This window comes from Jaculus jaculus, chromosome 18, assembly GCF_020740685.1.
Source record: "Jaculus jaculus isolate mJacJac1 chromosome 18, mJacJac1.mat.Y.cur, whole genome shotgun sequence".
NCBI classification, from domain to species: Eukaryota; Metazoa; Chordata; class Mammalia; order Rodentia; family Dipodidae; genus Jaculus; species Jaculus jaculus.
The window spans coordinates 6,336,723-6,357,306 of NC_059119.1; the positions used below are offsets into that span (position 1 = coordinate 6,336,723).

A 20,584-nucleotide genomic window follows, 5' to 3' on the forward strand; every position below is an offset into this window, starting at 1 on the left:
GCCTTCCTGGTTCCTTGCTAAAACCACAAAGCCTAGGACAATGCTTGGTACCCAGTAAACGCTATCCCAAACCATGTTTCTGCTCTGCGGTTCCCTAGCCTTGGCTCACTACTCCTTCTCCCCGCCCCCCCTTCTGAATTTCTTATGGAATTCATCCTGCTGACAGAAACAAGGGGGTACAGAAGAAAGGGCAAACAACGGGACGTGGACACTAACAGCATCCTACCCAGCCGGGGCCTCTGCTAGCGGGGAAGGGAGCCAGGCAAAGCGAGAGACCCCTGGGCTGGGCGTTCAGTCTGAAGAGCAGCTTCTAAGGGACTCAGGGAGGAAGCCTGCCTGTGGCCACAGAGCACCAGTTCCCTGCTGATACTCACCATCTTTAAAACTTCGGTGTTCAAGGGATTCTGATGCAGAAAACCTTAATAGAATTTGAGAATCTACATTCTGGACAAACATGCCTAATGTTTCTTATTCGGGCAGTGTGGGAATATTGAACTTTTAGGCCAAACACAGCAAGGACCTGAGGGGCAGAATTGGTAAGTAGATGGTTCAACCGATCAAGGTCATCTTTTTAATCTGTGAAGCTGAGAATCAAGATAAACCCCACTCATCTTTTAAAAGTTATTTTATTTATTTATGAGAGAGGAAGAGAGAACAACGAGAAAAAGAGAGAGAGGGGGACGGGGAGAATATGAATATGGGCACGGCTGGGCCTCCTGCCACTAAGAACGGATGCCAAGACGCATGTGCCACTTTGTGCCCCTGGCTTTATGCAGACACTGGGGAATGAAACCTGGCCGACAGGCTTTGAAAAGAAGTGCCCTTAACCAACGAACCATCGTTCCAGCCCTCTACTCATCTTTTAAGGATAATTCTCGCCATGTCAGATATTAATAATGGCTACTATCCTATCAAAGCTTCCAAGCTCCAGGTGTCACTGGTGATTTACACATATTATCCTAATTTACAGATGAAAGTACTGAGCTGCACTGAAGAAAGTACAGATGACTACTAGGAAGTGACAGACGAATAATCTTCATGCTAAAACCTGGTTCTTATGGAGCCTCCATCTCGTACTAACTCCTCCTTCACAGAAGTCAAACCACTAGGTGAAAAAGAAAACTGTAACTGTCAGCTCACCAAGAGGCTTTCTCTCACCTGTTCCTCTTTAGACATTGCATTTTTGTTTTTGTTTTGTTTTAACCTGATAGACTCTGAAAGTACATCTGGCAATGACATGCCAAACCCTGAAAGCCAAGCAATTTTAAGAATCCTTTTGTAAAGCAAACGATTACTCTCTTATTTAGAAGAACCTAATGTTAAAATGTGGCGCACTGTTCACAGATCTCACAGTAGTCCCCAAACTGCTGGACCTTGGATCAAGAAATCATTTCAAGGAGCAACGTGAAGCAAAAGCCTTCATTCCTGCTCTTCGTATTCAGGATCTCTGGGGTGTCGTCTTTTAAGCTTCCTGGGAGCTGCTGTTGAGCAAGGCTAGGAGCTCTTGTTACCTTAAAGCCAACGTTCTGCAGATGAAGACCTGGAACGGGAGGCTGTGCCTGAAGACACACTGCCTTAATGGTCTCCGTGAGCTGGAAAAACAAGGTCCTGACTCCGATCTGATGCTTTTGTCACCAACTGTACTTATTTCTGCCTCTACTTGAGCTCCGCTGATTACTTCACCACCCACCATCCTCCTGCAGCTCGTTCCCTCATCTGCAAGAGGGGAGTAATAATACTAGCGCCTGGCTCTTAAGCGCTTCTGTGGGGATTGAATAATATAACATTCATTACGTAAGGCTCTTAACATAGTGCCTGGAATATTGTTGAGTACTCATTAGCCAGGGTTACATAACCCATTTTAAGAAAAAGCTTGCCTATTTAAACTGGATTAGTACGGGAGCCAATCCAATAACAAAATGTCCAAGAACGCCATGTTTAGTTTGAGAAGTCCAGGAGGACCTTAAACTCAGGGTGAAGTTGAATATGCCATGGTATCTAGCAGCCTGTCCTCCAGCCATCCATCAGCCGCTAACGTCAGAAGTTCACATCTCAGAGTGCCTCGGCCCGGTGAACTCACTTCACAAGAGTTTCCTAGGATGCCCAAGGACCACCTAGAAAAAGAAGAAGAAAGAAAGAAAACCCATCTCTCGGTGGCAGGCAGGGATCTACACAGGCAAAAAGCTCCTTGCTCCAAAACAGGTGTTACTCAGGCGGGCCAGGGTTTGAGAGCCACGAGTATACAGAATGCATGACCACAGCGCATGGCCTCCGAAGCCCTCCCGGCCAGGAAAGCATCGTGCTCTGCAACCAAGAGCCGCGTCATCCGGCCCCGAGGCAAACAACAGCTGGGCCCGGCTGGGCTGAGTAACCGGGGTGGACGCCAGGGACCGGCCGACCCCCTTCACCTCCAGAGACACAGAAAAAGCACAAAAGCGCCGCCCTGCAGTCCCCGCCGTGGACACAGCGCGGCCTACCAAGCAGCTAACACTGACCCAGCAGCCTCCTTCCCAAGGACCAGGGCAGAAGAAGGCGACCCCGGCTGGACGACCAGGCCCGAGCGGCGCCAGAGGGTGAACGACCCCCCGGCCCAGCCCCCGTAGTGGCCGAGAGCCTGCACCACCGCGCTGGCCAGCTGCCGGAAGCGCGTCTCCCACCTACGCCGTGGGATGCCGGGAGTTGTAGTTCTATATGTCGCCAGCGATAGCACGCCTACAAGTAGGTTTTTGTTCCCCCTCCAACAAGAAAACACCTTAAGACTTTTAAGAACAGGTTACTTTCTGCCAAACAAAAATAAAAAATGAACGATTTCGCGATCTTTCCTTTCTCCAGCGGACGAGGTGCAAGCCTGTCCGCGCTCGGGCGGAGGGGCGGACTACAAGTCCCGGCATGCTCCGCGGCGCGCCCGGCCGCCGCTGCCGCCGCCGTCGTCGTAGGTACGGTACGGGCCGCATGAATGGAGCGCCGGGAGCGAAGCGGAAAAGTCCTGGCGCGGCGCGCGCGGCCCCTCGTACCTGCGCGGCGAGCGTGAGTTCGGACCGCGGGCCGTGCGCGTGCGCGCGCGTGCGCGGTCGGGGGAAGGGCGGGGAGCGGCGCGAGGCGAGCGCGCCCCGGGGGCCCGTTGCGGGCGCGGCGGGGGACGGCGGAGGCACGCCCGGGCGGGCCCTGGAGTTGCGGGGCTTCCCCGCCTCGCCGGGGGCTTTGCTGGCAGCCGTGGCGGCCGCGGGAGATCGCAAGGGGCGGCGGAAAGGTGGCGGAGGAGGAGCGGGAAGCCGGCCCGGGCCCTCGGAGGAGCCGCGGAGCATGCCCCGAGACAACATGGCCTCCCTGATCCAGCGCATCGCCCGGCAGGCTTGCCTCACCTTCCGGGGCGGCCGCGGAGCTTCCGACCGCGGAGCGGCGTCGGGCGCCGAGCCGGCCTCGGGCGCCGGGTTCCCGGAGAACCTGAGCAAGCTGAAGCACCTGCTGACCCAGGTCCGCGCCGAGGACCTCAACATCGCCCCGCGCCAGGCCCCCCGGCAGCCGCTGCCGCCGCACCTGCCGCCCGTGACCTACATGCACATCTACGAGACGGACGGCTTCAGCCTCGGCGTGTTCCTGCTCAAGAGCGGCACGTCCATCCCGCTGCACGACCACCCGGGCATGCACGGCATGCTCAAGGTGCTCTACGGCACGGTGCGCATCAGCTGCATGGACAAGCTGGAGGCTGCGGCCGGCGAGCAGCGGCCCCGGGCGCCGCCTCCCGAGCAGCAGTTCGAGCCCCCGCTGCAACCCCGCGAGCGCGAGGCCGCGCGCCCCGGAGTGCTGCGCTCCCGGGCCGAGTACACCGAAGCCAGCGGTCCGTGCATCCTCACGCCTCACCGGGACAACCTGCACCAGATCGACGCCGTGGACGGGCCCGCCGCCTTCCTGGACATCCTGGCCCCGCCCTACGACCCGGACGACGGCAGGGACTGTCACTACTACCGAATGCTGGAGCCCGTCAGACCCAAGGAGACCTCTGCCTCGAGCTCTGCTTGTGACCTGCCCAGAGAGGTGTGGCTCCTGGAGACCCCGCAAGCTGATGACTTCTGGTGCGAGGGAGAACCCTACCCCGGGCCCAAGGTCTTCCCTTAGAGCGGCGGTGCCCCGGTGGTGAGCCTGAGATTGGCACTGACTGCCCTGATCAAGGAAGACCTGGATGCTCGCCATCCACCCAAGGGCTCTCTTTCTCTCCTCTCTCCCTCCCAACACCCCCCCCCCCCCGCTCTCTTTTTTTCTTTCTCTCTCGCTCCTCCCAGCCTGGGCACTCAGATCTACTGGAGGGACCCGGTGCAGCTGTTTCCTTGGCAGCCTTGGGAAGCACGGGCCACTGGACCGCAGCCTCCGGGCATGGCTGTGGGGGCGGGGTAGGCGGGAGGCTAGATTGCTTCCTGGTACTGTCTCTGCCCCCAGGACTTTGTTTTTTAGGGAGTGGGGCAGAGGTTCCTCAAGTGCTTCCATCCCAAAGCCATAATGAAAATATTCTTCCTCTATTCCCCTTTCTATACAAGACACACTAAATAGTGATAAGGATTCGTTTTCTACTCTCACCCATATAACCGTCTGTTCCTTACTGTTTTAATTTATTATTGCCTGCATGACCTTTAATTGGGTTTAGTTCAAGTCAGTGGTAAAAACTAGGCTTCAAGTGAGGCAACGTACATAATTCCCTGTGAAAATAAGTTGTTTTCAGAGTTTGGGGTCACCTTTAAAACAACTATGCATGTCCTGGACAAGATTTCTTTTCTCCTGCCTGGTAGCCCCTCTGGTTTACCCAGGGCAGCCTCCAGGAAGAAAGTCTCACCTGCTGTCTCAGTGAGGCCAGCCTGAGTTTGTCTTCCTGGTGAGGGCTGTCGTTTGGACAGGTTGTTTTTGTTGCAGATTCACCTTTAAAACAAAGACTATTATCCTCACGTGGTTATCCCCTCTCAGTGTCCTTTGGGATTCAGAGGAGCTGAATCCACTATGCTTCCAAATACCTGAATGTAAAGCGCCCTGGCCAGCTTTGGAACTCTATAGTCTACTTCCAGTATCTTCCTGTGAAAGTGGAGGAGAGACAGATGACAGTTTCTCATTCTCCCGGGGCTCCCGCTGTGCCCATCGGGTTGATGTCTGGTCCCTCTCTGACAGTGAGCGCTGATTCCTCTGATGTGGTTTTTTTGTGTTTTTTTAGGCGAGGTAGAAGGCACGGAAGTGAGAGCTGATGCTCCTAGCCTCTGTAGCCACCAACACTTGAGATGAAACGCTTCCCACTCCCGTCTCTAGCAGCGCACAGGTGTGCAATCTGTGACTTTATTTTTGTCCTTGGATAGGCTGAGTAACTTCCCTTGTTTACACATGTATTAACACCTTTTTCTTCAGGCCATGGAGCTCTTTTTACTATTTATAGGACTACCTTCTCACAAACCTTTTCACAAAGACAAACTTTAGAAATAAACACATTAAAATATGCCCAGCTGTTGTCTCAGCCCTCTTGATTGACTTGCCCATGTAACGGTAGAGTTCCAATATCTGTAATAAGATGAGACTTACTATTGGTGGGAAGTGTTCATTGACCCTGCAGGGAAACTGCTTGGGCCTCTCTAAGCACAGTCGGTTACAGAGGGCCAGGCTGAAGGAGGCTTTGTTTCCAGTTTTAAAGTAGTATAAAAGAGCAGATTATTGGTGAATGGCGAGTTACTGGTTGTTTGGACATCCAGGTGTCTTCCTGCAGTGAGGTTTTTAGATACCTTTTGGTTGGTGGGAAGCAGCACTTCATGCCTTCATTTGAAAATTAAATACAAATGTTGATTAGGAAACTTCAGGTTTGTTTTCATAGCACAGCTATCAATGTATGGGATTATCCCTACATGTGTACCTTTTCAGAATTCTCTTTTCCTGAAGTTGATTCATTTACAGAGACTGTTGATGGTTATGTGTGTTAACCTGGAGTACCATAAACAAAGAAATTCGCCCTGGAACTAGAACTGTAATAAAAGTTATGAAGGGCTTTATTGCAAATATATATATATATATATATATATATATGTAGTTTGGAAGCAGAAGAAAAAAAAAAACCTAAGGTGCTTTTCAAAAGAATCACAAATTGTTCTGGGTGAAAACAGCAATACTCTCTTCCTATGTAGTTCAATAAGAAGGTAAAACTTTGGTTTCACTCATCAGTTGAATGAGTTAATGGTGGAAACAAAATGTGAAGTGTTTGAGCCACTTGGAAAGGTTCTACTCATTACTCAGTGTGCAGAAAATCCTCGCACCTCTATGCAGAAATTGTTAGTCTAACTGCCTTTATACGCCGCTGCCGTTCAGCTCATCCTGCAGACACTGTGTTGGGAACCATGGGATAAAAATCACCAGAAAAGACTGATGAGCACAGCGATCTGAGCTGCTGGACCTTTCTGTTCAGTAACAAATGCAATAAGTACCGCTCACGGTGGGGAAACTGTTAAGCACTGGGAGGCCTCGCATACTGCATCTGACTGGCTACAGCAATGCAAACTTTTGTGTATCCTCCTATTGGAGGATCAATTTTTACTAAGCCTGTTAAGGACTTTATATGTCAAATGCTGTTTATTAATGAAAATGGTAGCCTGCTTTTAAAGTAACATGTGTTTTATGAAGAGAAGTAAATTCTGTGAGGTCTTAGAACTGACTAGCCCTTAGAATGCACAGCACTGGCCCCCCACTCTGTCGTGACGCTGGGTCTGGGCTCTGGCCCTCCTGCCCACTGCTGTTACCTTCTCCCTGGCAGTAGTCACTCCTGTGCCTGCTCCATCCAGAGCTTAGGTTACACAGAAGCCGACACTGGTCAGTGAACGACTGTTTGCAGAAGGAAGCCGCTTGTTAATGAGACCCAGTCTTCAAATCCAGGGGCGTTTACTTTTCTGAGTAAAGTCAGTGTACTGATGGAAAATAAAGGCGTGTTTCAAGTTGCTGAGGTAAATGCTCGTTATTGCAAAGCGAAGAAGGAAAACGTTGCCTATTGTGTTATCTACATTTTGTTTAGTTTCAAAAAAGTTCACCGTCTGTATACTGTAAAATAGTGTACTAAAAACTAGTGGCCAACATGTGCTAAAGTCCAAGAAATAGTACAAATAAATAGTGTATGCATTTGAGAGTAACCTCAAGGCACATGTGAAATAATTTAATATCTAATCATGCTGTTTTGCTCTAATGGAAAAAAAGCTGCTTTTGGGGTTTTTTTATTTAGTTTTGCCATTTATTATAACTTTGCAGCATTTTTCCTACTGCTCTCACGTATGCGTGTGCATGTATACATGCACATTTTTATTTTTATTTACACAAGAGGCGGGAAGGGAGAGGGGGATAAAGCAAGAGGAAGAAAATGTGCTCGCCAGGACCTCCAGCCATCGCAAATGAATTCCAAAGGCATGTGCCACATTGTGCATCTGCCTTTATGTGGGTACTGGGGAATTGAACCTGAGTCCTTAGGCTTCGCCAGCAAGCGTCAAAAGCTGCTTTTGAATGAAACTTAAACTAGAACAAGACTTTTATCCTTAAAGGAAATAATATTAAATATTGATTTTTTTCCTTCCAGGATTTGATAGTATGTAGTTTTTTCTTTCTTTTTTTAAAATATATTTTATTTATTTATTTATTTATTAGAGAGAAAGAGAGGGGGAGAATGGGCATGCCAGAGCCTCCACCCACTGCAAGTGAACTCCAGATGCATGCGCCCACTTGTGCATCTGGCATATGTGGGTCCTTGGGAATCGAACTTAGTTCCTTTGGTTTTGCAGGCGAACCCCTTAACCACTAAGCCATCACTCCAAACTAGTAGTATGTAGTTTTGACTGACAGTGGTTTAGGTATCTGTGGATGCTGACCTCTGACACGCATACACACACTGAACTACTGACACAATTCTGCAGCAGCTTTTAACTATACCAATTTGCCTTATCTCATTAGCAGTTTGAATATTGAAATTACCCTGGTGTATAAATCTAACTTGGGTTTGATCAACCTATTTATGATACGAATCATACCACCTCAGGAGTTTTGTGAAGGGATTGCTTTCCACAAGTTACTTTTTTTAATAGAATCTGGTAGTGACTGAAATATATTATTCCAGAAAGCATGGGTAAGAGATTAGAAGAAGCGACCTTCCTGTTTCTTGAGCAGATTTTAAAAACGAAATGTCTGTGAACAATGTTCTGAACTTTTAAGCTGACAAAAAAAAAATGTGATGTGGGGTACTGACCTAACATGTTAACACCTGGGAAAGCCACAGGTATCCCTGAGCAAACACTGAGGTGTGCTTCCTCAGTAAGGTGTGCCACACACAGGGCCAAGGTAAAAATGACTAACCAGTGTGGCTAACACCTAAATGCCTTCAATCCTGTCCTTAATCATTTGGTCTGTTTCTTTGTAAATTGTGGCTTAGATTATTGAAAATGACAAAGTTTGAGATGTTTACATATTGCACAAAAAATGGGTTGCTATATTTTTAATTTTTCACTTATTTATGAGAGAATGGGTGTGCAAGGGCTCTAAGCCACCATGTGCAACTGGCTGTGGGTTCTGGGGAGTCCAGCCTGGCTGGTCCTTAGGCTTTGCAAACAAGTGCCGCAAGAACTAAATCATCTCTCCAGCCTGCTATGTTTTTAAATGACATTCTGGTGGGGGATAGTACTGGTTAAAAGCAGCTGTTGGGATGTTCATACTTAAACTGGGTAAAACAAGAAGGATGCCATGCTAACAGCTGGGAGTTGAGTTGAATAGAGTCACAAGTCACTGGTGTTGCAATCTCTAGTCCCGGAAAGTTCTCCATGCTTGAACTACAGACAGAAAAACTGCAGAAGAATAGGGTAGTGACCTTCATAAACTGAGTTCTTAAGATCTAGTGCAGTGAAGGGAAGGGCAAAAGGTGGTTTCTAGAAGCAGCTGGGACACACAGGCCAGCCCTTCCCACTTAGGAAGTCTGAACAGTAATGGGCGGCCGCAGGAAGGGTCTGTTGAGGTGCAGCTGAGAAGCAGGTGCTCCACTGTGTTAATTTGTAAAAGATGTGGGTACTAGACATTTGAGTACAGTTTTCAGAATAAGGATATTTTGCTTATTTTGTGTTTTAAAAATCACAGGAGGCTGGGCGTGGTAGCTCACACATTTAATCCCAGCACTCTGGAGGCAGAGGTGAGAGGTGGGAGGATCGCCATGACTTTGAGGCCACCCTGCAACTACAGAGTGAATTCTGGGTCAACCTGGGCTAAAGTGAGACCCTACTTCAAAAAACCAAAAAAACTCACAGAAGGCTTCCAGTAACAAAAGTGCTATTGTCCTGGATCATCGGGTACCCTGCTGTTTGCCTATTCACTTTAGATTTGCCTCTTTTGACTTTTTTTTTTCTTTTTTTTTTTTTTTTTTGAGGTAGGGTCTTGCTCTAGGCCAGGATGACCTGGAATCAGTCTCAGGCTGTCCTCCTCAAACACACAGCAGTCCTTCTACCTCAGTCTCCCGAGTGCTGGGATTAAAGATTTGCCCTTTGAGAACTGGAAAGCCTGCTTTGTGTCTTTTTTAGGTACTTTGACAATGGTTTCTAGATCCATTACCCTGTGGCCATCACAGTCCTTCCAGATAGAGGACAATCACCTGGGAAGCCAGGCCTGGACGCAAGTCCTGGGGTGATCCCTCCAGTAGCCATCATTGCTATTGTCAGCAGTGTCTAGGAGCCTTTTTTTTTCTCTTGATCTAAAGAGCTGATTGTACATTCAGAAAGTTTTCTGTGGTCACAAGACCAATCCTGGAACCCCCTAATCATTTCCAGCTTGACCACACCACCACACTTTCCACAAAGCCACATCTGACTTGACAGGCCCTGGTCCGAGTTCTGACAGCAGTTTGCAAGTGTGTAATCTCTAAGTGGGCACTTGTTTGTAAGTTATTTATTCTCCAGAGCCCACTCAGGAACAGAGAGAAGCTATAGGGTGTTAGACAGGACAGAACCATGAGTCAAAACAACACCTCCCCACTGTACACTAATTCATGGGGGGAATCCCCAAACACTATGAATGGAGATTGAAGTGAGAGGGTTGGCGTGTTTGTGGGTTAGTAAAAAAAAAAAAAAAAATTAGGAGGGACAATTGTGACCAAAGCTCATTAGCCCACCGGTACTTAGTTTGGGTTTGTAGTTGAATGACTTAACTTCCACCCCATTAATAGTGCATAAATGATTTCTGCAGAAAAAAAAATATTGTTGAAAAGTATTTATTTACACTATAGTCATAAACCATCCATTATCTGAACTTCAGTTAGTGGTTTTACGTTAGACTATTGATTTTTCCACAACTATTAGGAGCATATAACCAAACAGATCAGCCGCTGTAACATCTAACATCCTCATCTGAAATTTGACTAAAAAGGTAACACTTTTAAGTCACAAAACAGCATACAAAAATATACTTTCTAAAAAAAATTCCAAATATTAATAGGCAGAAATATACAGCCATACTTTAACCCAGGGAGTGATTTTTTTTTTTCCAGAGTAAGGCGTCCTATTTACATGCAGACCCTGTAACATTGTCTTCACCACACAGGGCACCAAGGACACTTCCAATACAGTTGCATGCAGCTTACATTCAGAGAATATATGTACAACCCACTTTAAATAAGTTAACCTGACTCATTGCAAGAGATCATAAATGCTTTTACATTTTTTTTTCCCAAAGGTTCAGAACTTGGAGAACAGTGCACATCAGAAATAAGCAAAAATCTTGAGTGGATATACACTGGAAAAAAAAATAGTCCTAATGTTTAACAACACGAAGGAGCTCTCATATTGCCGTGTCCCTCCATCACATTGCACTCTGTTCTCCGAGTTTCTAAGACCTTGCTTCCAGGGCCGGGACACATTCACGTAAGCTTTGCTTTGCTGTTGGAGGGCCACACAGTGGCAGGAAAGGCCAGCCTCTGCTCACCGGACGCCTCTCCCACCAAACCAGTCCCCCGCTATAAAGTGCACATTCATTTTGCCTGTCCTTCTGGTTGTCCTGCGTGAAGGGATCAGCATCTCCCAACCTACTGCAGAAAAAGTCTCAGGTCAACTGACATCCAGGGTCAAAATAAAAGGGAAGCAAAACCTCATCAAACAGCCCTTCCAAGCAAGGTCAGACCTCAGACAGCTCACCTAGGCGAGGGACTCTCGTCCAACAGCCTTGTGAGCTTCCCCATTGCTGCGCGATGCTAGTCAGCTCCCCTAAGAGAGACTAAAATGGGCTAGGGTTTAGGAAGGACCTGCTTCTAATGGGAGAGAGGGGCAGGGCTTAGCTCCACTAAGGTCCTTTGCCCACTGCCGGATGAAGGAGGGGGGTAGTGTGTGTCATGCAGCTGGAGTGGACGAAGGGCCTCTCGGGCCTACAGGACCTGGCAAGTCAGCCCAGGCTTCGTCTCACGGAGTCCGGGTCCTAGAGGAGCAAGCGGCTAGAGGCCCTCCGCCAATGGTACTGCTGCTGCTGCACAGGCTGGCCCCGGCCTGCGAGCCCCCGGGACAGGAGCCCACGGCCGCAGGCTGCCCGGACGAGGAGGGGGCACTGCTCTTCCGCTCCTTCTGTCGCAGGTGGATCTTGGTGTGACGCTTCCTTTCATCGCTCCTGGCAAACTTGCGGCCACAGTAGTCGCAGGCGAAGGGCTTCTCCCCAGTGTGCGTGCGGATGTGAGTGGTGAGGTGGTCACTGCGGCTGAAGTTACGCATGCAGATCCGACACTGGAAGGGCTTGTGGCCAGTGTGGATTCGGATGTGCCGGGTCAGCTCGTCCGAGCGGGAGAACCTCCGATCACAGCCTTCTGCTGGGCACGGGTAGGGCCTCTCGTGAACTGGCGTCTTGCTGGGTCTGTTGGGGTACTTCCGAGGCCTCAGGATGGGTCGCAGGGGCAGGTGGTGCGGGTTGTAGGCGGCAGCTGTAACAGCTGCTGAACTGCTACCAGGTAGCCGAGGTCCCTCGTTGCCTCCACTGGACCCTGGTCCAGTGACCCCAGCACTGGGCCCCCCCAGGGTAAAGTTGCGGATGGTAGACAATGGAGTGAGTGGAGGAGGGACCCTCAGGGAGTCCAGGGGGCAGGGAAATGGCTTGCGATCTGGGCCAGCTGCGCCGTGTGGGTCTCTCTGGCACGGAGATGGGAAAAATCCAGGATAGTCTGGGATCATAGGGATGAGACCTGGGTCCATGGCTGGCTTGGGGGATGGGTAGGAAGGAGGCGGTTGGTAGGCCAGAGAGGAGGTGGAAGTGGTGGGTGGCGACAGGAACGCAGAGGGGTCCTGGTAGAGATCTCCTGAACAGCCAGAATAAGGAGGCGGCGGCGGCGGTGGAGAATAGAGGTGGTCCAGGTCAGGCTGGGTCTGTGACATGGCACACACTCCCAGGGGTCCTGTGGCCAGTGGGTTGGGGGAAGCAGAGGTGACGCTGGACGAGGCTGCGGTTGAAGCTGGAGGGGTGACCCCTTGCAGGATGCCCGCACTCACGATATTGATGATACCTTCTGGGTAGCAGCTGGCACCAGGGTACTGGGGGTCAATGGAGAACTTGCCCATGTAAGTAAAGGTCTGGTTCCTGGGCGCAGAGATGGGAGCAAAGCTGCTAGGATACGGGAGGTCCAGGGGCCTCTTCTCTCCAGTCATGTCAACGTTGATCATGCCATCTGGGGAGGGAGAGGGCAGAGCGGAAGTGGGACAATGAGAAGGCTGTCAAGAATCGCTTCTCACACTCCCCCCACCGCACCGCAGCTCATGGAGCCGCCACCCCCCCCCCAAGTCTCAGGATCTCAGCACTACAGAGCTAGATCACAGTCCAACCGGTGGGGAAACTGAGGCCTAAAGACTGTTAGCCAGAGTGAGGGGACTCGTCATGACCGCCAAGACACCAGAAAGCTCTTCCTCCCCCCCCCCCGCCCTCCAGCCATCTGTGGGTTTAGTCCCCAATAAAAACAGACAGTATTACAAATTTTCCCACCTGCTGCCTAGAACTCCTCCCCCACTCATTTGCCGGGTGGTCTCACCACTGGGGCACCGATACAGACACTACCCAAGGGCCAACCAATCCCAGCCAGTGCAGAGAAGGCTCCAGCCGAGGGAGCGGGGAACCCCAGCGGAGGTGGGCGGATGACTTTCCTCGAGTCTCCGCATCCCCCACACCCCCGCCTTCTTTCCCTCCCTGTCTCCCGCTGGGCTTGGGCTAATGAATGCGGGTGGGAATTGGGGGCTGCGGAGGAAGGAGCCTCCAAGCATCCTTAGCCTCGCCCGACACCCGCGCGCATCTCAGCCCCAGCCCAAGGCCGGTGGCTGGGCTTCGAGGAAGGCGCGGGGGCCGCGGGAGGCGACTCGGCACAGCATTGCCAAGGAAACGCCGCCGTGGCGCCGGTGCCCCCGCGGGCCTCCCTCTGCAGGCCGGGGGCTGCTTCCCGCAGGTGCTCGCTCTGCTGTGCCACCTTCTCTCGGAGCCCCTGACTTGCTAACCCCCTTCACTCCGCGGGCGGCACCCGGGTGGGGGCGCGCCTGCAGACCGCGCGAGGAGCGCAGCGCTGCGCTCCGGGATCTTCCCCAGCCGGCTCTGCCCGGGAGACGTCGGCAGACGCGCTTCCTAGGCGCATCTCCGCCACTTGGCTCTCCAGATGCGCGGCTCTCCCCGAGAGTCCAGAAGTTTGCCCCCACTTTGCCCCTATATCACAAGGGGAGAGGCCCCCCAAGTGCCACGAGCTGAAGGGGACCTATGCCAGTCTCCAAGGCCCGGGAGGAGCGTCTTTTCCCCCCTTTTCAGCCCTGCGCCCGCCTGGGACTGGCTAGGCGCGCCTGAGCGCACGCAGGCGGATGCCTTTGGAGACCTGGTGCCTCTGCTGGAGCGCACAGCCTCCGGCCTCTCTGGGGTCCAGGTTCTCTCCGGCTCCTCCCGCACTCACTCCCAGTCTCGAAAGCTAGCGCAGTGGGCACAGTCCACCTCGTGTCCGCATCCTCTCCCCCGAGTCCTGCACAGCCATCGCTCAGCACCCACTGCCTCCGAAGAGGCCACCTCGTGCCTTACCTCCGACCACTCCGTTCATCTGGTCAAAGGGGCCTCCCAGCTCGGCATTGGGGAAGATGGTCACCGACGGGGCGGCGAGGTCCTCCACCGGGTAGATGCTGTCAGGCAGCTGGTGCACAAAACCACTGAGAGTTACTGGGATTTTGTCTACGGCCTTGGCGGTCATCATTTGCTCCTCGCACAACCTGGAGACCCAACTCCCTCGCTACCTGGAGTGCCAAAGAAGCCGTTTTGGAGAGAGGGGTTGGTCTGAGCCTGGGTTGGTATCTCCTTTTGCCCTCCACACTTAGAAAACGACCACCACACGCACACGCACAAGAACAAAAAAAGAAAGAAAAAAAAAACTCCAACAGAAATAAAACTAAGCAAACAAGTCGTTGGCTTCTGAAAGATGAAAAAGAAAAGGCTATGTGCCACTGACTCTCTCCTGTCTGTGATCCGCCTGTTGCAAAGCCAGGAGTGGCTGGTGTAATGTTATTATAACAGTCAGTGTGTCCCCTCGCCGAGCTATTAATCAATTGCGGCTCGCTCAGACGGAAAGTGTTAGGCTCCAAGTATTTATGGGCAGGTTTTCAATACCCGTGACGTCGCTGCCCATATATGGACTGAGGAACAGGGCCGGGCCTGGCGGCTTTTGCCGTCACATGGCCGATTTGCATACGGGCTCGGCCGCGCGGGCTCGCTACTACCGTTTGGCGGCGGATGGACCCCGGCGGAGGGTCGAGGGTCTGGCAGAGCGCGGCGAGGGGGGCGCAGGCCGGGCCCGGGGCGCCGAGGTCCGCGCGCGGGTGGCACGGAGCGCAGACCCCGCCGCGGCCGAGCGCGCGGGCTGCCTTCTTGGCTCAGCCTCCCCGGGGCGCGGAGGAATTCCGGTTCTCCGAGACTTCCCAAAAAAGGCGAAGATCCGGTGCAGGCGACTCCGCCTCCCCAGCCCTTGTTTGGGATCCATTCCGGAAAATTAAACTTCGGAAAGAAACCGAGCCGAGCCGAGACACTACATACAGTCAAACCCCTCCTCACTTTCTTGGCAGCTCAAAACCGCAAGCAAAAGCAGGCAGAGAACGGGGACCGAGGGAGCGAGCGAGCGAGAGAGACAGAAAAAAAAAAAAAAAAGCTCCCGGCGTTCACGGAAGCTGACTGCTTTTTTCTGAATTACTTGGTGGAAAGAAGTGGCGGTGATAAGAGTGAATGTGGTATTGCTTTTTTGGAAAGTCTGTTCTATTTATACAGGAGCGAAAACGGAACCGGTTGGGGTTGTTTGTTTAAGTCTTTTTGGGGGGCACCTTGAGGTTTGGGGCGGGGGATTGGATTCTAGGAGGGTCAGAAAGGTTTGCAGGAGTTTGGAGAGAAATCCTGGGCCTGAGACCCCGTCTCGCCGAGTCCGCGCTCCCGGGCCCCCTCGGGCAACTGCGGCGCGGAGCGGGCGCGCGTCCCGGCGGCGGGGCGGTCGGCTGCGTGGGGCGACCAGATGGAGGCTTGGACACTCACCCTGCCCGCCGCGCGCGCGCACGCCCTTCACTTCCGCTACACACTCCCTCCTCCGCTGTCCTTACACACCCACTCACACACCTTACGTTACACACACACACACACCTCCTGCTTGACAGCGCGTCTGCGCGCCTGCCTAGCCAGCAGGGTCCCCGCGCGGCAGGACGGACAGACACCCAGACAGGACGCCCTTTGCGCGATCTCCCAGCCGCCACAATCCAATTCCTGCCAGTACACCTAAGCCCTACTTCTGGAATATTTTCCCTCTCCCTTTCCCAAGAGTCGCCTAGGTCCTGAGCGACCACTGAAAAGATCCCCAGCATTAATTTCGAGTCACCATAGCCCTGCACGCGATTCCTTTTAAGAATTTAAAATAATAATAATTTTTTAAAAACTGATCCAGGTAGAAACCTTTCTACTGCAGTTCCCCCTCCCCCACCACCACCAAAAAACATCTTTTCAGATCCCTGGACAGCGAAGGGCTCTGGCTCCCTGGCCGCACAGCCTCCGAACACGCCGCACCAGGCGCGCCCCGGACTTGCTCCCGTGTCCCCAAATTCCAGTGTCCCAAGCAAACTCCAAGCCTCTCGGCCTGGTTCCTGATGCTTGGTACCGGGCAGTGAAATCCCTCTGCCAGTCACGGCTCCAAAGTCGGGCCGATAGATCCGGGACCGAGGGACGGGACAACCTCGAGGGCTCCGCCGGTTTCCTAGCCTACTGCCGCCCCGGGCGGAGCCGCTCCAGCCTGGAAGGGCCCTGCGGGCCGGAGCCACGGCGCCACGCCGTGGAGGGAGCGCGGCGCTGCAGGCGCTCTGCCGCCGCTCACCTGCCCAGCCGCGGCCACTGCGCGCCAGCTCGGGCCCCGGGACTCGCGTAGGGCGCTCGGGGGCCACCTGGAGCCTCCTTTGCCCCGCGATCCGACCCCCGCGTCTCCCCCTGGCAGCCGTCAAAGTTGTTCTCCGCGAATTGGACACCACCCTGCCTTCAAATGCTCAAAGCAAATTTGGGCAAGTTTCTGGCGCGCTCTTTTGCTCTGCCAATTGGAGATGAAAATAAAAGGGTCCAGGAAAGAAATCGTTGCCGAACCTTACAGTTTTATAGGCACCCATTTTCCTACAAAAACACGCAAAGTCTCATTTCTAAGAAGAAAAGACGACCGGGCTCTTACCACGTGCGCCAGCCCGCTCCGCCGCTCCGGCCGGTCCCGCGGCCCCCGTGCTGACCACGGGCAAGTCGAGGCCTCGGAGGGGAGCCCGACTCTCATCTCCAGCCTGAATCCAAAAGAAGGGGGAGAGTGGAGTTATGCAAATGGAGATCCAGGCGGTGGGGTTCGGGTTACGGCCCCCCGCCAGCCCCAGAGGTGAGGCACCCACGGCGACTGGCGGGCGAGCGCGGGCCGGGCAATTGCTGGCGCTTCGCTCCCGTCGGAGCACGTGGGCGGCCGGGCGGGCGGGCGGTTGCGGCAGCCGCCCCGAGGGGGAGCTCAGGGACGGCCCGCAGCCGACCACTGGACGCCCGGCCGCCCGAGCCGGTCCAGCGCAGGGTCTGTCGCTAGCACCCTGTGCCCAGGAGGACGCGGGGGGGGGGGGATAAGAGCAGGGAGGTGACCACACCCGGGAGGGGGAACAGAGGGAGTGACCGACCCTCTGAAATCCAGAGCTTTCCAAGAACTCCCTGGACCAGCTGGTGGAGAGCGCCAGGAGGTGGAGGGGCGCAGGACCAGCCAGAGCGGGCCGCAGAAGACCGTGCGGGGTCCGGAAAAGGTGTCTGGGCCATTCCCTGGAGACTTTTCCTGGACCTCCGCGGGAAACGGGTCAGGAGATACTTCCTGTAGCCTTTTTATCCCCTCTCCTTTTTTAAGAGTATCTCTTTAAATACAAACCCTTAAGCTTGGGATAGCTTAGATAATGGAACAAAGTCAAGGAATACACATTGCAAGCCAGCCACCCTGTGAATAGATGAGTTCAGGAAGCTAAACCGACTTGCCTAAAGTCACGCAGCTGGGAACTGATCAGTTCAAACTTGTCACCCGGTCTTCCAAATCCAAGTCCCTTGTCCTGGTCTCTACACGGTGCACTCAGGTGGAAAAAAAAAAAAAAAAAAAAGCTAGTGCCAGAAAGTGAACCGTTCTTTGGAAGTCTGGCTCAGCCCACAAGACAAGAAGTGCGTCACCTTCATCAATTTCAACCTCCTTTCTTTGGCATTTCAAAGGAGAATGGTGGTGTGCCCAGGCTTTCTAAGGGCAGGGAGAGGGGGCTGTCGGATAAGGCCCTGCCATGGAAAGGAAAAATTTGACTTTGGGGACTCTACAGACCTGTTAGGATGGAATGACCAGGCTGGCACAGAACCAGCATTTTAATGGTGCTTGGTAAGAGACCACAGCATCCTCTGTGGAGGCCAGAAGAGGTGAGAGGAGGGAGAAAGGGAAGGGAGAGATACTTCCCGGGGGGGGGGGGGGGGGGGGGGGGGGGGGGGGGGGGGGGGGGGGGGGGGGGGGGGAGGGCGGGCGAGGAAGAAGCTGGGAAGGAATGTGGGAGGGAGTTGGATACAAAGCTGATCTTTATTCCCTTACTTTAAAGCATTTGAACTGTGTTTTGATAAAAACACAACAAAGAAATGATTTTTTAATTAAAAAAAAAGAGTTCTCAAAATGCCCAAGTAAATGGGACACTCCAAAATACATCAAGAGTTGAGAATAGCCAAATGTTGCCCAGATCCTGATGTGCTTTGTCTAGATTCCAGATTCAGAAAACAACCAGAAGCAAGAAAAAGGAAAAAAAGAAAAGAAAAGCCCTTCCCTGCAGGCTCAGTGGTGGCTGGGCTGTGGGGGGGCTGCACACCCGCAGTGCAGGAGCAGCTGGTGATCCCGGGAGGCCCCCCCAAGAGTCTTCCTAATCTACAATGTGGGGACAGGATGACGGCCACTCGGAGGTGTATCACAAATAAGTTAACATTGTGTGTCAATGTACCAAGAAACACATTTGAACATCACTATGAGCTTACTTCCTACAATGTCATCTTCATCATCTCCATGCCTGTGGCATGGGAGATGAAAGAGTCTTAGACTCGTCCTCAACTGTGGACGTGGGGAAGGGATAGATCTCTAACTCAGATGACAACAGGTTAGATCACTCTTGAAAGTCAGATCTACCAAACCATCTTATGGACCCCATGTGCTGAGAAACTTTGCAAGTCTTTTTCCATACTCAGCATCACACAGCCAATCTGGTAACTCCAGGAGCTAGCAGCCAACCTGGCCCAGGGCATGCCGGTTGCAGTTTGGGAAGCCTGAGCAAAGCATTGTTGCTATTGATCTAACATGCAATTAAAGTCATGTGTCATTGGACTAAATAATATAGATAGATAGATGGATAGATAGATAGATAGATAGATAGATAGATAGATAGATAGATAGATAGATAGATGGGAGAAAATTTTTAGGATCTTATTTTGTTAGGGTCTCGCTCTAGCCCAGGCTGACCTGGAATCCACTATGTCATCTCAGAGTGGCCTCAAACTCATGGTGATCCTCCTACCTCTGGTGGGATTAAAGGTGTGTACCACTATGCCCGGCTCCTCTAGATATTTCTTAAACACATACTGTGTCCACAACACTACACCAAACACTGGGGATATAGTACTTCCTGCAACCAGGTGTAGTTGCCAACCCCATGGAGCTTGCCTGGTAGATCATGAAAATATACCATTTTAGTGGCCACGTTTGGTCTCATGAAAGAAACAGACAGAGGAGTTCATGGGGCTGAGGACTTCTCTAAGCAGAGATCTGATGGGTGTGCAGGCACTAGGGGAAGATTCATGGAAAGAACATTCCAGGGAAAAGGGGTGGGAGTAGAAAGGACCCATAGTGGGAAGACAGCAAGATGCATTTGTGAACTAGAGAAAGTCCTGAGTGGGTGGACACCTCTGGTTACCTCCTTGCCTGTGGTGCATTGGGGCTAAGAGTAGCCAACACAAGCAGCTTTCTTGGGAGCTTCTCTGGTAGTATTTCAATCTGTATGACTCTCCACTTTCATTGCTATTATTATGGGGGGGGGTGCTAATGACAGTGGCATTATAATTTTCACATTTGAGACTTTTTTCTTACCACTCAGCTTCTGCAAGTGAATAAGAACTTGCCAACAGACTCCATCAAGGAGAACATATACCAAAATGCTTACTGACATCAGCATTGTGTCTCTGTGACAGTCTTAATGAAATACATTCCTCAGTTGTCTATTTCTCAAGAAGGAAATGACAGACAATGTGAATTTTGCCCCATTTAACATGAATAGAGTATGTGAGTGCAGGAGAAACACATCATGTCAAATCCTCAGATCACTTTACCATTGCTGGTAAAAACTGAAAGTTAAATCAATGCAACACTCTTCACAATTGTTTAAGACAGGATATATTACAACCTAGGAGTGAGGTTAACAAGTGACAATTTATCAGTCTGGACATAAAAGCTCAAAACAATATGGACATTCCAAACTATCTGTATATGCTTTTGTGTCCTGTATTCTTTTAGCTCAAACATTCAGTGTGTTACCCAGCCCTGCCTGAGAAATGAAGGTCATTATAACAAGGGAACTCCTGGGTGTTTGATTCACACTAACATAAAGCATAGCCTTCCTTAGCATATAACATACAACACATGGCCTGCTTATATTGCCAGATTATGAGGAACAGTTTTCTCTTTCCCCAAATTATGTCTGATGTATGGAAGCTTTGTCTTTGCATCAACCAGAGGATCAGGACACAGGTCAGGGCAGTTGGTTGCATAGCTTTTAAATATAAACATTGTTATATTTTCACTGAATAATCTCAAAAAGACTTTTTTTTTTTTTTGGTTTTTCAAGGCAAGATCTCACCCTAGTCCAGGCTGAATTGGAATTAACTATGTAGTCTCAGGGTGGCCTTGAACTCATGGTGATCCTCCTACCTCTGCCTCCCAAGTGCTGGGCCAAAAAGAATTTCTTATGGTTAAAAGGATGGATTTTTAATATGAAAGCAAAAGTGATGACATCAAAATAGAAGAGGCACTCATTAGAAA

General features: G+C 51.6%; 2 protein-coding genes across 3 annotated transcripts; one reads left to right on the forward strand and one right to left on the reverse strand.

Moving 5' to 3' along the window:
- The first annotated feature begins 3,181 nt into the window (after positions 1-3,181).
- On the forward strand, positions 3,182-5,472 carry Ado (2-aminoethanethiol dioxygenase). Its single transcript, XM_045137508.1, has one exon. The coding sequence runs from the start codon at positions 3,304-3,306 to the stop codon at positions 4,114-4,116; it is 813 nt and encodes a 270-aa protein (XP_044993443.1). The 5' UTR covers positions 3,182-3,303; the 3' UTR covers positions 4,117-5,472.
- Positions 5,473-10,785: 5,313 nt separating this feature from the next.
- Positions 10,786-14,602, reverse strand: Egr2 (early growth response 2). Of its 2 annotated transcripts, none has more exons than XM_004657866.2 (2): positions 14,044-14,602; positions 10,786-12,667 (listed from the first exon to the last, which is right to left on the reverse strand). In XM_004657866.2, exons 1-2 carry the CDS (start codon positions 14,210-14,212, stop codon positions 11,421-11,423), a joined length of 1,416 nt encoding a protein of 471 aa, XP_004657923.1. In that variant the 5' UTR covers positions 14,213-14,602; the 3' UTR covers positions 10,786-11,420. The 2 variants fall into 2 exon arrangements, with proteins under 2 accessions (XP_004657923.1, XP_044993498.1); XM_045137563.1 differs by lacking the exon at positions 14,044-14,602 and adding an exon at positions 12,979-13,001.
- Between the last annotated feature and the right edge of the window lie 5,982 nt (positions 14,603-20,584).